The 17,576-nt window shown below is 39.7% G+C and overlaps 1 protein-coding gene across 5 annotated transcripts in view; it reads left to right on the top strand.

Moving 5' to 3' along the window:
- LOC129419431 (suppressor of tumorigenicity 7 protein homolog) overlaps positions 1-17,576 on the top strand; it is a 236,756-nt gene that overhangs the window by 199,115 nt on the left and 20,065 nt on the right. For 3 of the 5 annotated variants that reach the window (XM_055174573.2, XM_055174569.2, XM_055174571.2), the window contains one exon: positions 9,656-9,798. The exons of 1 other annotated variant lie outside the window; for it this stretch is intronic. In XM_055174573.2, coding sequence (XP_055030548.1) covers positions 9,656-9,798 — 143 coding nt within the window. The remainder of the gene's footprint in view (positions 1-9,655; positions 9,799-17,576) is intronic. One more of the 5 variants, XM_055174570.2, reaches the window with a different exon arrangement.

A 17,576-nucleotide genomic window follows, 5' to 3' on the forward strand; every position in this document is an offset into this window, starting at 1 on the left:
ACAATAGGCGCATCAATGGGATCGGAATCTTCAGACGAACAAACACCCCGCATGGCATCACAATAAGATATTTTTTGCCATAGATATTAAACACTTCCTGTTTCTCTGATTTCGCCATGAGTTTGCCGCTTCGCCATGGCAACACCGTTCGAGATATCAAAAATCCCTTCGCAATTTCCAATGTCTTGACATCATGATCACCACGTTTGGTGTTATTTGCATGAATCCCCTAGGAGGAGTATTTAAAAGTTCACTGCATGCATTTTTTAAACAATCCAAAATGGCTGACTTCCTGTTAGGTGGAGCTTAAATGTTAGAGGGCGAAAGTTGTTTGGGTTGATGAGATCTATATGCGTACCAACTCTCGTACATGTGCGTACATTTTTGCAGAATCTGTGCCTCAATGTTTGTTTTTGCATTACAGGGGGCGCTACAGAGCTCCCTTGCCACACCCGTGTTCCAGCCTTTGCCCAGTCCTAATGGCCGACGACTCTGACGTCTGTGCCAAATTTCAAGAGTTTTCGAGTATGTTTAGGCACCCAAAATGCCCAAAAGTGTTAAAAAAAATAATAAAAAATATAGCTGCAAGCAGCAATGGCGGGCCCTCGCACGTATTTTTACCGCTACACGGTGCCTCCGAGAAAACGATGCACGGTGGGCAAGTGCATCAAGTGGGAAAATATCAGTGGACTATTTATGTTGTTACTGACCCAATTGGGGACTGTAGGTAAAAGAAGTCCCACATTTTGGACAAACGGGGGCGCTAGTGAGCAACTTAAGAGGCACACCTATGTCTGACCTGTTTGTCAACACTTAACAGTTGACAACTCTGATGTGTGTGCCAAATTTGAAGTTAATCTAAGCATGCCAAGAGGCTTAAATATTCCTGAAATAATAGTAAACTTTGATGCGTTGCCATGGCAACAGCGTTCGAGATGTCAAAAATCCCTTCGCATTTTATCATCTCCATTGTCTCAGCATCATGTTGACCACGTTTGGTGTCAATCGCATGAATATCTTAGAAGGAGTATTGAAAAGTTCACTGCATGCAACTGAAGGGCTTAAATATGCCTTTAAAATGAAAGTAAAGTTTGACGCGTTGTCATGGGAACAGCCTTCAAGATATCAAAAATCCCTTCGCAATTTATCATCTACAATGTCTCAGCATCATGTTGACCACTTTTGGTGTCAATCGCATGAATATCCTAGAAGGAGTATTTAAAAGAACATTGGATGGAACTGTCAAAAAAATCCACCTTTGTGACTGACACACTTCCTGGCGCCTGGTGGTGGCGCTATACCCGGGAGTCACAATAGGCACATCGATGCGATCAGAATCTTCAGACGAACAAACACCCCGCGTGTCATCACAATAAGACATTTTTTGCCTTAGATATTAAACACTTCCTGTTTCTCTGATTTCGCCATGAATTTGTCGCCTCGCCATGACAAAACCGTTCGAGATATCAAAAATCCCTTCGCAATTTAGCAAGTACAATGTCTCAGCTTCATGATCACCACGTTTGGTGTCAATCCCATTAATCCACTAGGAGGAGTATTTAAAAGTTCACCGCATGCATTTTTTAAACAATCCAAAATGGCCGACTTCCTGTTGGGCGGAGCTAATATGTTAGAGTACGAAAGTTGTTCGGGTCGATGAGATCTATATGCGTACCAACTTTCGTACATGTGCGTACATGTTTGTCCGATCTGTGCACCAATGTTTTTTTTTTCATTACAGGGGGCGCTACAGAGCCCCCCTGCCACGCCCGTGTTCCAGCCTTTGGTTTTCTGCGATGACGGACGACTCTGACGTCTGTGCCAAATTTCAAGAGTTTTCGAGTATGTTAAGGCACTCAAAATTCCCAAAAGTGTTGAAAAAAATAATAAAAAAAAAAAAAAAAAAAATAATAAAAATAATAATCCGAGCAAAAACAATAGGGCTTCGCACCTTTCGGTGCAGGCCATTCTGGCCTGCTCCTCGGTGCTCGGGCCCTAATAATAAATCTGAGGACAAACAATAGGGCTTCGCACCTTTCGGTGCAGGCCATTCTGGCCTGCTCCTCGGTGCTCGGGCCCTAATAATCCGAGCAAAAACAATAGGGCTTCGCACTTTTCGGTGCAGGCCATTCTGGCCTGCTCCTCGGTGCTCGGGCCCTAAATATTGCGGCTAAGGATAAACCGTACAAGCGAGCGTAGTAATAATGTAACGTATACAGTAAAGTGCTTAAGTTAAGCCAAAGTTGGCTTACTTTCCCGGGGACGAAAAAACCCCCTAGGAGAAAACACACTGGGAAAAACTACTAGAATAACAAAAAAACCCTTGGGAGAAATTAATATATATTTATATAAACACGGTAGGGATAGGAAGCGGGTAAGCAGATTAAACTGGTTTAGCCGGTGGTCGTTGGACGCGCATCGGCTGGACATTAGTAGATCAGTGGTGTGATGACCTTCACAGCAACAGGAACTGGGTCTGTTTGTCTCATTGTCCTCGGGGTCGAGGACGAGACAGGGAGAGAAAAACAGAATTCTATTAGCGTAGGGCCCGTTCGCATGTAATGCAAGTGTCATACAGTATTGTGGTTAAAAATTTGCTCGGTTCCAGACAGGCTACCTATTGCGGCAATAGCATATTACCCATATGAGGTATGTGTGTGCTTTGTTCTAGTCAAAATAACTATTGCGGGATAATTACATTTACTGGACATTTTATGTGAATGCTTTGTTAAAAAAGAGTGTCTTAAGTTTAGCTTTAAATTGGTCGACTGTGTCTGATACTTAAACTTTATTTGGTAAATCATTCCAGAGCTTAGGGGCTAAGTAGGAAAAGGATCTTCTACCTTTAGATACTTTTGATATTCTAGGGATAATTAAGTGACCAGGGCTGCGTTCCCCGAAACCTTCTTAGCTCTACGTCGTTCTTGAGTTGTACCTTAAGCTGTACCTTATCGTTAATATGTGTTTCCCGAAACTTTCTTAGTTACGTATACCTTCTGTAAGTCATACGTTCGAAAGGTTGTCTGGAGCACTCTTAGCTTAACCTTATCCCACTTGACTCTGCTAGGGGCCATCACTGTGATAAAAGCTTGTGTAGATTGCAGTCTATATAACTAAATATAAAAATTATAAATTTGAAGTACACTCCGTGTTAAATTAGGATAAAGAATAAAACATTCACATAATTAGACATCATTACACTGATGGTTGATTTTTAATTATTTTTTTCCAAAGGAACATCAGCTGTGAACTATTATTACAGGCTAAAGAAACTATTTAAAAAAAGATTTTGGGATGAGGAGTTGGTGAAACTATGGCAGGCTGCTATACAGCGAATCTTACTACTTCATTTGTGCATTCCATTAAATCTTTAGTTTACTGGCTATTTTAGCTGCAAATAAAAGTAAATGATCAAAAACAATTCAAATTAAAAATCGCATGCCACGGGAGCACATTCATCACGAAATCATAATTGTTGATTTTCCTAAATATTATTATTGATGTTAATTCGACTTTGCATCGAAGTTTTTTTTTATGTTTTATAACTTTGAGGCAACTGCATGCCATATTCTTTATAAACATTCAAAAGAAACTGCTCCACTTGATTACTGCTTGTATAGTCTCCTAAGGTCAATAAAATTTCCACATTAAAACTAATCAAAGCTAAAATCTAATGCAATCATAATATATATTTATATACTATATATTTTTGTTATATTTAACAGGCGCAGCTCCAGAAATGCATCTTATCCGCATTGTAACCACGCTGCTTGCGCATCCAGTGTCCAAGCACAATAAACGTGTGAACTAATGAACGGCAGTTTGTTTTTATATATATTTTAATTTTAATGCACATCCAAGCAGGTGACTTATTCCCCTGTGCAACACACTTATTGGAAACCCCTAATATAAATTATAATTTAAAGTGAAGGCATAGCGGATGCATTGGAGCAGTTTATGCATGATTACCTGGAAATGAATTGCGGGTTTTGCACGGGTTTGATATAAAATAAAAGGTTGAATTTAGTTGTTTGCAATTTGAAATATTTTTAAAAGATATTCCTAATAAATTTAACTTGAACTATTCCTAAAATTTTTCTTTAATAAAGAACACCGCTATCTCATAACGCAGCGAAACCTATTACATAAAGTGAACAATTGATTGTCGAGCAATCGATATCAACCTATTCAGCACCATCGCCATGGACAGCACCTGGTAATGTCGTACGTAAGAAGGAATACCTTAAGAAACCCGCTAAGGTACAGTTCGGGAAACACACCTAGAAAAGGTATACCTGTAGTTAAGGTTTAACTTAAGAGTCTTCGTAGCGCGCTAAGAGACAACGTTATCGGGAAACGCAGCCCAGAATATTGTGATCACAGTTTACGTGGTGGATTATAATCTGATAGTAATTCTTGAATATACGAGGGCGCTAGGCCATTTAAGGCTTTGTAGGTGATTAGTAGTATTTGAAATTGTATGTGATATTTAACTGGTAGCCAGTGTAAAAATGCCAGAATTGGACTAATGTTGTCATAGTTTTTAGATCGAGTAAGCACTCTTGCGGCGGCGTTTTGAACCAGCTGTAGCTTGTTAACCTGATTTGCATGGCATCCCCCGAGTAACGAGTTACAATAGTCTATTCTAGAGGTCATAAAAGCATGGATAAGCTTTTCTACATCTGATGCAGACAGCATATGGCGTATTTTCGAGATATTTCTAAGATGGAAGAATGCTGTGCGGCAGACGTTGGCGATATGACTATCGAAGGATAAGTTGCTGTCGAACATCACACCTAAATTCCTAACCATGGAAGATGGCACCACAGTGCAGCCATCTATGTGCAACTTGTAATCTGACATATTATGTTTGTAGCGATTCGGTTCAATAATAAGTATCTCTGTCTTATTGGAGTTGAGCTTAAGAAAGTTATGTGCCATCCAGTCACTAACATCGCTAATGCAGTCTGTTAGCTTAGAAAACGTGTGTGTTTCGCTGGGATGTGAGGAGATGTAAAGCTGGGTATCATCCGCATAGCAGTGAAAACTTATGTTATGTTTCCTGATAATGTCTCCTAGGGGTAACATGTATAACGAGAACAGGATAGGACCTAAAACCGATCCCTGCGGTACACCGTATTTAACCAGGGAGTGATATGACTCTTCCTCGTTTACATACTGTAAACAAAGTGATAGCGATTAGATTAGATTTAGATTGGTCTAAAGTTATTAAGATCTCCCTGGTCAAGGTTTGTTTTTTTAATGAGCTGCCTAATAACTGCTAGTTTAAAAGCTGTTGGAACGTATCCTAATTCTAATGATGAGTTAAAGATATTTTGTACTGTGTTAGACACTACATATAATACCTCTTTAAGTAGTTTTGTGGGAACGGGGTCTAATATACAGGACGATGTTTTGGATGATGTTACTGATTTAGAGACCTCATCTATTGTAGTAGGTTTAAATGACTCAAGATGTTCGTATGGTAATCTAGTATTAAATGTAGTATTGGGTAGAGTGGTGGCTGCTTGCATAGTTTCTATGTTTTTCCCTAATAACCATAATTTTGTTAGTAAAGAAGTTCATGAAGTCGTTACTATTGTGTGGGAGTTTACTATTGGTTTCTGTTTGTTCTTTGTTTCTAGTTAGTTTCGCAACTGTGCTAAAGAGGAAACGAGGGTTGTTATGATTTTCTTTAATAAGCGTACTGAGATAGGTAGATCTGGGGGTTTTCATAGCCTGTCTGTAGTGTTGAACACTCTCTTTCCGTGCTGAACGCCATACCTCTAACTTTGTGCTTCGGTAGTTTCTTCCATTTTTCTAGCTTCTTTTTTAAGGGCTGCAGTATGATGGTCATACCATGGAGCTGGCAATTTTTCTTTGATTCTCTTTTTTTTCGAATGGGAGCAATGGCATCCAATGTGATAGAACAAACGTTGTTCAGGTTTTCTATTACACTATCCAGATCTTCACGGTTATCTGCTACATATTTCATTTGAGACAGGTCGGGAAGAGTGCTATTAAAACTATCTTTAGTGGTGGAAATTATTGTTCTAGCTAATCTGTATCATGTTGTAGACTGAGTGATCCTATCTAGAAGTACAGTGTATGACACAAGGCAATGGTCTGAAACTGCATCGCTCTGGGGTGATATTTCAATGTCATTAATATTGAGTCCGAGTGACAGAATTAAGTCTAATGTGTGGTGTCTGTGTGGTGGCCCGGAGGCCTGTAAATGGTAGCTAAAACGAACGAAAGCTGTTTGTTGTTACAATCAGTTATTTCCATATTTAACAGTATTATTTCAAAAGAATTACATTTCAGTTCGGATTTATGGTTTACTTTAAATATTTTGTTGTATATTGTAGCTACACCACCCCCTCTCCCTTTTAGGCGAGGAACGTGTTTATAATAATAGTCTTGTGGGGTGGATTCTTTCAAACTGATGTAATCGTCTGCTTTAAGCCAGGTCTATGTTAAACAGAGTGCATCTAAGTTTTGGTCTGTAATTATTTCATTGATAATAGGTTCTTTATTGGTAAGCGATCTAATGTTAAGAAGGCAGAATTTTAACTGACGGATGGAGGCCATGTCTCTTTAGCATGTCAGGTCTTTCCCAGAAAGTCTATAAACCCTATGTTATGCTGAGGGCACCACTTTTACATCCAGCCATGAAGAGACACTAAGAACTAATGTTAGTTTCATCCCCCCGGTAGGTGGGGAGGGGACCAGAGCAAATTACATTGTCTGACATTGTTTTTGCAATTTCACACACCTTTTTAATAGTATCTTTGGTGATCTCCGACTAGCGGAGTCTGGTGTCATTTGTGCCGGCGTGAATAACAATCTTAGAAAACTTCTGTTTAGCATTAGCCAGCACTTTAAGTTTGGATCTAATGTCAGACGCTCTGGCTCCCGGTACACAATCGACTATGGTGGCTGGTGCCTCAATGTAAACGTTCCTGAGTATAGAATCTCCAATAACAGACGTCTCAGCCGGTGTATTGCTGAGTGGAGAAAATCTGTTTGATATTACTACAGAAGCGTGATTTGAGTGCTGAATGTGACTATGCCACCTGACAGTCACCAAGCCTTGACTCTGAAGTCGGAACCGAGCCATGTGTATTACGCTTAACACTAGGCGCACCCGAAACAGTGTTTGTAACATTAACATTAGCGGTCTTACTGTGCTCAAGAAAAGCATACATCGGATGAATCCGCCATTAGATCGTCAACGAAGGCAGGTTTAAGTAAACAGACGGTAAGAAATGCTAGCTTTAGCCGGCACCGACTGGTGATGCTAGCGAGCTATATGCTAACACTGGGTGTTACTAGTGATAAAATCGTTTCGCTTAGTAATATAATTCAGTAATCGTCAAAGTAAAGTATTCCTAATATAAACTAATAAGTTATATTATATAGATAGGCATAAGATGGTGAAAAAATAGGATTTAACTGATAAGCTCAACGGAGCTCCGGGCTTGCGACTCGGCGTCACTCGTCACTCAGCCTCACTCGTCACTCAGCGTCACTCGTTATAACACTTATGCCTTGGCAACATAAGGTATGTTTATTAAAAGTTTGTTAATTTAACGTTACAGCAGGTACTTTTAACACAGTCCTTTAATTGAAACATTACCTTTAATATGTCTAAAAACAATTGTGACTCCTGTACTAAAGATAAAAAACGTTACACCCTTCATCTTAATTTTACGTGTGACAAAGTAAACTAACATAGCTTTTGTGAGCTTTAATTCTTTAGAGTCAACATCAAATACTTACAGTCTGTAAATTAGAAGAGCAAGAATTTCCTAGCAAAATTGGAAATGCCTTGGGGCATTTCAGATTGAGGCGTTTTAGGCAGGTCTGGATCAGCAATCTCTTCAGAATTGAGACCGAACTTTGTAACTATGCAGATCTATGTAATGCATGCACAAACAGCTAAATTACCAACTATATAAAAAGAAAACATGAAATCATATTATTTGACCTTATTAAACATATACTGATTGTGATTGAGGGGGTCTGTGATTGGATGAAAGGTGTCGGAGATCATTGCCAAGTGTCGTGATTAGCACTGCTGCTGTTGCTGCTTGTGACACCGTAAGAGCTGACCAGTGGATGACATCAAATTATCGTGAGACCATTTAGATAACAGTCTCCTCTTTGTATGATTTTTTTTCAAATCGCTCTTGCGGTATTATAAAGTTATCTGCCTCTTGATCATGTGCAACATGAAGTCGAAAAAGCCTGTATGACCGTTTTCCGGGGACAGTCCTGTTTTTTGGTGTTTGGTTCTCCTTAAACTCACAACAATAAAAAGATGTAAGCATTCCAAAAGGTTTTGTCCCTGTTTCTAAATTCGTAGACAATAACATTTCAAGGGTATTTTAACCATTGAACTGGAAACATGTTCCTACTTGTCATTTGAAAAATCTGGTCACCTTACTGTATGAGGCATTGGTTAGATCAGCGTAGCAGTCAAAAAGCAAGACGTGAGACTTACTGTACGGTAGTGTTGTAGTCAAGACCACCTAAACCGAGACCACCTAAAGTCATGACCAAGACCAAGACAGGCCGAGACCGAGACAAGATCAAGACTTTAAAGGGTCAAGACCGAGTAAAGACCAAGACCAAGACAGGCCGAGACCAAGTCAAGACCAAGACCATTGCAAGTCACTGCATTAAAACACTTATGATAAAATGTGGAATATGCATTATGATTAGGCACTTCTTGTGTGTGTGCATGTGCATGCGTGCGGGTGTGTATGCCATGAGAGAAATTGATAAAATAATCAAAGGCATTGCAGATATGTGGGAATTTATCTTTGTCTATAAGTAAATAAAAGTGAACAAACACTAAAGAGCTAAAATCAACTTTACCATTTATTCTGAACTGTCTTTCCATGGCTTGCAGTCTTCTTAACACAATGCAGGTGTTTTTAGTAATACAATTAGAAAAATGTGTCATTAGAAACTTAAACAATACCTAAACAATGCCATCATCATATGCCAAACCTGAATAAACTGCATAAAATTAATGATAAAAAATACATTTGTGATGTGCCATCAGTTGTGGTTTTGACCGGTCTTGAAATAAAATTCTGAGTCCTCTTTGTCTGAGACCGAGACGAGACCGAGTAAAAATGCGATCGATTCCAAGACAAGACCAAGACCTTTAAAAAGTGGTCTCGAGACTGGTCTACAACGAGAACTACAACACTACCGTACGGCCAAGAAATGGAGAAGGGACGGCTCTTCAAAGAACTAAATAGTGGTGGTTTCCCAGACAGGGATTATCTTAAAATAGGACTAGGCCTTAGTTTAATTTGGTAATATAACTAGTTTTAACAAACATGTCCTTATAACAAACATTATTGGCATGCATTTTGAGGCAAAACAAAGGGCACTGATGCATTTTAAGATATGTCAGTGCAAGTTGTTTTCAGTTTGGACAGGTTTTATATTTATTGTAATCTAGGACTAGTCTAATCCCTGTCCGGGAAGCCGCCCTTCAATATTTATTAAATGTCATTTTTTATGTGCATTTATGAGGATAAAACAACGTTATGAATGTGACATTTCTGAAATGTACACATTTGATATTTGCATGGAATTGCTCAGTAGTTAAACTTAGTGTTTTTGTGTGTATAAGCAGTTTTCCACGAGGTGTCAGTGTATCCCAAGAAAGAGTTGCCCTTCTTCATCCTGTTTACTGCTGGACTCTGCTCCTTCACAGCAATGCTGGCACTCCTCACACATCAATTTCCAGAGCTCATGGGAGTTTTTGCTAAAGCGGTGAGTATGATCAGTCCCTCAGACCTGCCAATCTGTACGCATTTTGCGTAGCAGGTACTCATTTTGACCTCAATGTACGGTGGTACGATTTGTCACTCTAAACTACGCAAAAACCTGATGACGCCTCTGCTGCGCGAAGTACTCGAAACAAGCAACAGAAAAAATAAAAATATGTCCAATCATAGCACTCGGCTCATCCACCACATAGAAAGTGGGGATGATTGACAAGTCGTATGGCCAATCAGTAACAAGAGTCTGCTATCGACGGAACCTTAAAATCCCGTGTGATCTCTGTCCTCCACCCGCTGTTTCTGACAATCTTTTTCAACGGAGAGTCAAGACATCTGACCCCCTAAGGTAAACTGGTCAGGGTGAATGTGCAAAGTTGAAATAATGATTTAGCTTAATCGTATGAAGTCGACGGTCTTGCGGGATCCGTTTCATAACGTGCACTTGACCGCAAGATGCGCTAACATTACTTCTGATTTGTAAATTAGCATATTTTATAATTGAGCGCTTACGAAACAGTACCATGATTTTACCATGGGGTAGAGCATCTAGTTTTAGTCAAATAAAAACGGAAAATTCACTCTCAGTGAAGGGAATCCACCTGACATCCGAGTGAAGCGGATTAAATGCGCTCTACAATAATGCGCTCTTGATAATGTCAATAAAATAAAACGTCATATACAAACCACATCAAATAAAGTTTTATACATGGAGAACATCTCGTGTCTTGAGCACTCACGTGATAGGTGCCTATGCCGTACTGTACTGTAAACAAAGCTACAATAAATTAAAGACAGACATACAGTAAACAGCAGTACTGTCACAGTTATGGTTGAATTTAAAGCAGTGTTAAAATACTGTCTTAAAGGGGTAGTTAACTTAAAAAATGTAATTCAGTCATAGTTTACATAACAGTACAGACCGTCCAAACCTTTGAGTTTCTTTATTGTGTGGAACACAAGTTATTTTGAAAAGTGTTGGTAACCAAACAGTGTCTGGTTCCCACTGCTCTCCATTGTATTTTTTTGCTAGTCAGGGAAAAACATCAATTTTTTGTGTGTCACTCAAGAACGAAATCATGACGGTTTGGAACAATATGAGTAAATGATAACAGAATGTCATTTATGGGTGAACTATCACCCACTATTTAACAGGAATATCACTTTAACAGTGTTTGTGCAGACATGCTAAACTTTGGAGAATACAGTTTATAATTTAACATTAATAATGTTATTAATCACCATGTATGGCAAATTTTGTTAAACATGATTTTATTCACATTTATAATTATTTTTAAAGCAGATTATGGCTGGATGGGAAAAAAGTGAGTGCAATGTGCCGCATGTCACCTTGAAAGTTACCAAGAGAGGTGTGTGTGTGTGTGTGTGTGTGTGTGTGTGTGTGTGTGTGTGTGTGTGTGTGTGTGTGTGTGTGTGTGAGTGTGTGAGTGCGCATGTGTTAAAATATATGTTAAAAACCCGTGTTCTGTCCTTTCGGCCGAGGCTACTGTACTCAAAAAATTTTTCCAAGGTTGGCAGGTCTGGTCCCTTCAGTCGGCTGCCATAGTAAAAGCACAGTATTTTGCCAGGTTTTATTCTATCTACTTGAATAGAGATCTCAATTTAGCATATTTCATCAGGCGGCACAGTTGACTCAGTGTGTTACAGTAAGAAGGCCCCAGGCTTGAGCCTCGGTTGGGTCAGGTCTTTAAGTGTGGGGTTTTTATGTTCTCCCTGTGTCAGTGTGGCTTTACTCTCACAGACATGCAGCTTAAGTGAATTGGAGATGACAAATTGTCCTTCTGCCACCTAGTGGATAATAGCGGAAATACAGATTGTCTTAAAAACTCGTCATTGGCAGGGAAGCCTTTTTTTCTTAACACTGGGTTCAAAACGCTGTGCCGTGTTTTGACGTGTTTTTTCCTCATCAAAGCAGCATCAACTTAAAATACTCCATCATTAATAATCATACAGTTTCGTGTTATACATCATTTGACAATGCATGAAAAGAGGTGTATTCATAGGCTACTAAGAAACTCCTGTATAGACCTTTTGCGAGTAGACGTCACAGTAACGTCACTGCAAGCTGTGCGCCCAATGTGGTGGCAGAAAAACAGTTGAAATGATTAAGACACGAGTGAAACAAACAATATAACTCACTAGAAAATGTATTGTTGTGTTGTTGAGTGTCAGAATAGGAATGCCAAAAAAGATTACCTTCATTTTTATAGTATACCGTTGTCAATTTTAAAGAAAAACGTAGGTGTTTAGGGTTGCAATAAGCCCTTAAACAGACAGACTGGAGTGATGAAATAATTTGGAAATCATTTAATAATTAGAATAGAAAATAATTAGAGAAGATGTCAGTTGTTCTGTTCCCTCTATGTATTTCTTGTAGTGTTTTCATTGTGTTAGCTTTATAATTTATTAAGAAGGATTTAAGATTTGAATGAGTTCATATTCATAATATTAATAATATCACCATTTATTAAATATTTCATAATGTTTCCGTTTTCTATTTCTTTTTACCTTATATCTTACCCTATGTCTTCTTCCTGTTATTATTGGCTCTTAAGACAAAACTTAAATTTCATGTCACTTTGGATAAAACACTGGGTAATGCACATAGAACATTAATGTAAGGTTTAACCAATGCCTGCCGATGCCTGACCAGCAACCACCGGCGGAACCAGTTTAATTCGCTTACCCGTTCACATACCCCGATAGTATTTTATATATATATATATATATATATGTATCTCTCTCAAGGGTTTTTTCCCTCCTAGGAGTTTCCCCCTGGACTAGCCAGGAGGGTTTTTCTCCTATAAGGGTTTTTCATCCCCTGGAGAGTCCGCCACCTTTGGCTTAACTTACTACTTTATATGTTACATTATTACTACTGAAACAAACTGTACCTCCATTTTTTTTCATAACTATGTTCTTTTCTCTCTCTCTCTCTCTCTCTTTCTCTCTCTCTCTCTCTCTCTCTCTCTCTCTCTCTCTCGGTTGGCATGAGCAAGAGTAACTATCTGTCGAGTTTCTTTTTCCTTTTGTTTTTTTACTTAAATATTTGTTCTCTTAGGTTATAGTTTATAGGCTTAGTGTAGAGACTGGTACTGACTTCGGCCAGCTGGTGGAATAATGAGGACGGAGGCGAGAGATTTCTCGCGTCTAACACCTAGGCATGGTTGTAAATGTATGTGTCGGTGGAAGATTGTTTGTTAGCTGTGAGTGCGGTGGTCCGTGGCACCAATATTAGATCTGCCTCACGAATTAATAAGGCCATTGTTTTCTTTCTAAATGAGAGCGGAATGGTGGATGATGTGATTGAAAATGGATTAATAATTAAAGATCAGTTTCTGCCCATATTGACTTTGTCAAGCCCATCTAAGAAAGTTGTTCTTTTAAATGTACCTCCATTTTTTTTCAAATGATAAACTAGAAAAAATACTTAGAGGTATGCCATACAGACCCGTTTGCCACTGAACCTGCATTAACGACGACAGTGGGGCTTCCGGCCTTAGTCAAACGGGTTGGCATGTATGGTCGGGTTGTGACTTTGGTGCTTTCGTGTCTCTTGTGAATAGTATGCCATACAGACCCGCTTGCCACTGAACCTGCATTAACGACGACAGTGGGGCTCCCGGCCTTAGTCAAACGGGTTGGCACGTATGGTCGGGTTGCGATTTTGGCGCTTTCATTTGTCTTATGAATAGTATGCCATACAGACCCGTTTGCCACTGAATCTGCATTAACGACGACAGTGGGGCCTCCAGCCTTAGTCAAACGGGTTGACACGTATGGTCAGGTTGCGATGTTGGCGTTTTCTCGTGATCTTGTAAATAGTATGCAATATAGACCCGTTTGCCACTGAACCTGCATTAATGACGACAGTGGGGTTACAGGCCTTAGTCAAACGGGTCGACAGGTTTAATTTTCTCTTAAAGATCGGAAGGTGACCCTTCGTTACCATATATACCGTCGCAGTGGGCCCCCAATTTGCAAAATCCTCAACTGTGGATAATGTAATTATGCCGCAATAGTTAGTCTGTCTGAAACTAAGCTGATTAAACCACATCACTGTGTGACACTTGCATTACATGTGAACGGCCCCTACGCTAATATGATTTAGTTTTTCTCTCCCTGTCTCGTCCTCAACCCCGAGGACAATGGGACAAACAGACCCAGTTCCGGTAGATGTGAAAGTCAGCACACCTCTGATCTACTGGTCGTCCTTCAACCTGATGCCCAGCTGATGCCTGACCAACGATCACCGGCAGGACCCGCTTAATCTCCGCTTAATCTCCGCTTAATCTCCTTATCCGTTTATATGTGTGTATATACATATATATCTCCCAAGGGTTTTTCCCTCCTAGGACTTTTTTATTTCTAAACAGCCCGGGGGTTTTGTTTGTTTCCTCCTAGGGGGTTTTTACCCCAGGGAGGCAGCCTGCTTGGGCTTAATTTAGCTTCTTCTTCTAGACGTTACATTAGTAATACGCTCGCTTATAATGTCGAGTCATAGCCGCAGCAAATTTGACTGCTTATGCTATTGTGTATTATGTTGTGCTATCTGTCGTTTTTCTGTGCTTTTACTGCTTCTATTAATGTAAAGCTGCTTTGAAACAATTAAGTATTGTGAAAAGCGCTATATAAATAAAATTGAATGTATGGCAAAATAGTAAGTCCAATCAAAATGATCCCGCTTGGATGTAAAAAAACAAAAATTAAGCTGATGCCAAGGATTACATAATATTTATTAGCTCTGAATCCATGAGATGTTTTGTTTGCGGTGATTATGGAAACGTTAGGCAAACTTGCCCAAATCGGGACAGGCCAGCAGGCCCTGATGCGGCTTCAGCTGCAGATGTGGGGAGCAGCGAGGGAGGGAGAGGCGCGGATGTCGCTGGGGCCGCAGTGGAATTACAACCCCAGCCGGCCAGAGTGATTTCTGCGCCGGTTGACTCACCCAAGATGGCCCGATGAAGCCCGGATGAGGAGGTGGCCGGCCCGAGTCATTTGCCCGTTGTCCCGCAGGCAGATACGTGGCCGGGACAGGTGCACTCGCAGGCTGTGTGTGAAACTGATTCCCTCTGTTGTGAAAAGCTATCGCAGCTTGATAAATCTGCCAATGACTCGTTCATTCAGAGTCAGGATGATTTGTCATCTCAAGAACCTGTACTGGATTTGAAGGTGCAGGCGAAAGATTCCGAAAATGAGTATTATGAGGATATTAATGTTTACTGAAAATGACGCAATGGATGTTTAGCCTATCTCTGGCGGTAAGATGAAACTTTACTCTGTTCAAGAAATTAAAGGGAAACCAGGCAAGTCTGCGTAATATTTCTCTACGAGCTCCCCCTACTGTGTGAAAGTAAATGCTTTCAAACACACTGTTGTAAAAACGAACAGTTGTCGCTCCCCCCTCGGAACCAAGTTTATCAGCTTATTTCCAATCCAGTTAAGTTTCCCTTCCATCAAGGGTTTTCGATGCTTCTTCCCCGACTCTGCCATTTGCAACAATCGCTAGCCGTGTTTAGCTCGCCTCCCTCTGTGTTGTTTGCTGTAAAGTGATACTGCTTCTCGCGATATCTGAGACTTTGCGAGACTGAAGGATACAGTGAAGTTGCAAGTGGGGTATTCTTCCTACAGACGGTAGGGGCGGGCGAGAGAGACTTCATTCGTCCGGTAATGAGTCATTTAACCATATACCGACTTACGAAGATGATTTATTAACATAAAAATGCTGCCTTGTGTCCCTTTAATAACGTTCTTGATATTACAGAGGGAGTTCACAAACCCAAAATTCAGACATAGCTTCTAGATTTAAAATTATTTTTGCTGTCTTGCACATTGGCTATGAGAAAAGCTACCTTTGAAGAGCTTGACAAACCCAAAAGTTACGGTCTTAAGAAGCTTCTTAGTAATGTTAGAAGTTTTTGAGTGTACACGGTAAAAAATGAATATGGCTTGCAAGTGCACTTTTAAAGTGTTATTTTTGAGTGTTTTTTCTTTAACCTTTTTATGGCACCTTTGAGATTGTGTTCTTTGAGCATTAATTGGTGTCGTGATGCAGTGAAAAGGACTAGTCTTTTTAATTATATCACTTTAAAAAACGCACACAGATATTAATAATCAGACACATTGGCTGAGTGAATGGATGGGTCAGGCTGTATTGAGTCATGGCACCAGTCTAAGTGCAGGGGTCACTGTTCTGCTGACACCCAAATATAAAGAGCAACCTGTTACTGTTTTTGAAGTAATTCCTGGTTGATTATTAAAAGTGGATGTTTCTGTTCAGGGCATTAGTTTTTCTTTTTTTAATGTATATGACCCCAATGTTTGGTCAGAACATGTTTCTTTGTTTGAAAAGCTTAAGACTGCTTTAAGTGATGTCGCTTACGACAGAACGGTTGTTCTGGCTGGGGATTTTTACTGTACATTAGATCACACACTAGCCAGAAATCATGGAAAACCTCATTGCCAATCAGCTGACGTGCTGGGATCTCTGATCATTTATCATAAAATGGTTGATGTCTGGAGAGAGGCTTTTCCTCAGGTTAGACAATACACCTGGTTAAAGATAAACTCAGATATGGTGTCTGGAGCTAGGCTGGACAGGATTTATGTACAGAGAAGCACAAGGGGAAAATTTTATAATAGTTGTATTTTTCCTACCGCTTTATCAGATCACCACTTCCACCACTACTACAGAGAGCGCTTTTAAGTATTCCTATTGGAAATTTAACAGCAGATTATTACAAGATATTAACTTTGTGCACTCTTTTACTCACTTCTGGGAGATCTGGAGTGAGAGATAAACACAATACAAGTCCCTGAGCCAATGGTGGGTAGGGTTGGGTACCGTTCACATTTTTACCGGTACCGGTTCCGATACCGGTACCTGGAATTCGATACCGGTACCCAGCGGTACCTTTTTCGGTACTTTACTCTGACTTAAAGGTGCAGTGTGTAAATTTTAGCGGCATCTAGCGGTGAGGTTGCAAACTGCAACCAACGGCTTAGTCCATGTCTCACCCCTCGCTTTTGAAACGCATAAAAAAGCTACGGTAGCCGCCACCGGACAAACATTTCATTGTTGGAGACAACTTAGTAAAAGAAATTGTCCTTTAAGGGCTTCTGTAGAAAACTGGCAGCACAAAATGGTGACTTCCATGCAAGGGGACCCTCAGAATATGTAGATAAAAAGGTCTCGTTTTAAGGTAATAGACACATAACGGTTCATTATGTAAGGTCTTTATACACCCCTGATTATATAGTTTTGTATATTATTTTGCATTTCTGTAAAAAGATCCTTCTAAAAATTACTCACTGCACCTTTAAGTGACTTTCGGTGGACATAATAAGCCCAAATCTCTCATTTTCAACATTATGTTATTTATTTCAAAATGTTTAATAATACACACAATCTTTACAAAAAAATCCCTATAACATCCAGGGCATATGTCTTACATATAAATAAATAAATAAATAAATAAATAAATAAAATATATAAGACAAATGATCAATGAACATAAACGTCATAAAAGCAACATAAAAGTAAACTTTTATGTAGAAAACAACACAGAGCGAGTGTTCTCTACAGCAAGGGACACAGTGAGGATGTAGAAAAGGACTGGACACAGATACTTTTTTGCCAAGCTGGCCAGCATTGGCATTTGGTCCGCCTGTGGTTTTGTGTTCGAACAGCCACACAGACCGCCTTCTCTCCGTCCATTTATCTAATCTGAGGTATTGAGCACAAAGTTT

The sequence above is a fragment of the Misgurnus anguillicaudatus genome, chromosome 15 (genome assembly GCF_027580225.2).
Source record: "Misgurnus anguillicaudatus chromosome 15, ASM2758022v2, whole genome shotgun sequence".
Lineage (NCBI taxonomy): Eukaryota > Metazoa > Chordata > Actinopteri > Cypriniformes > Cobitidae > Misgurnus > Misgurnus anguillicaudatus.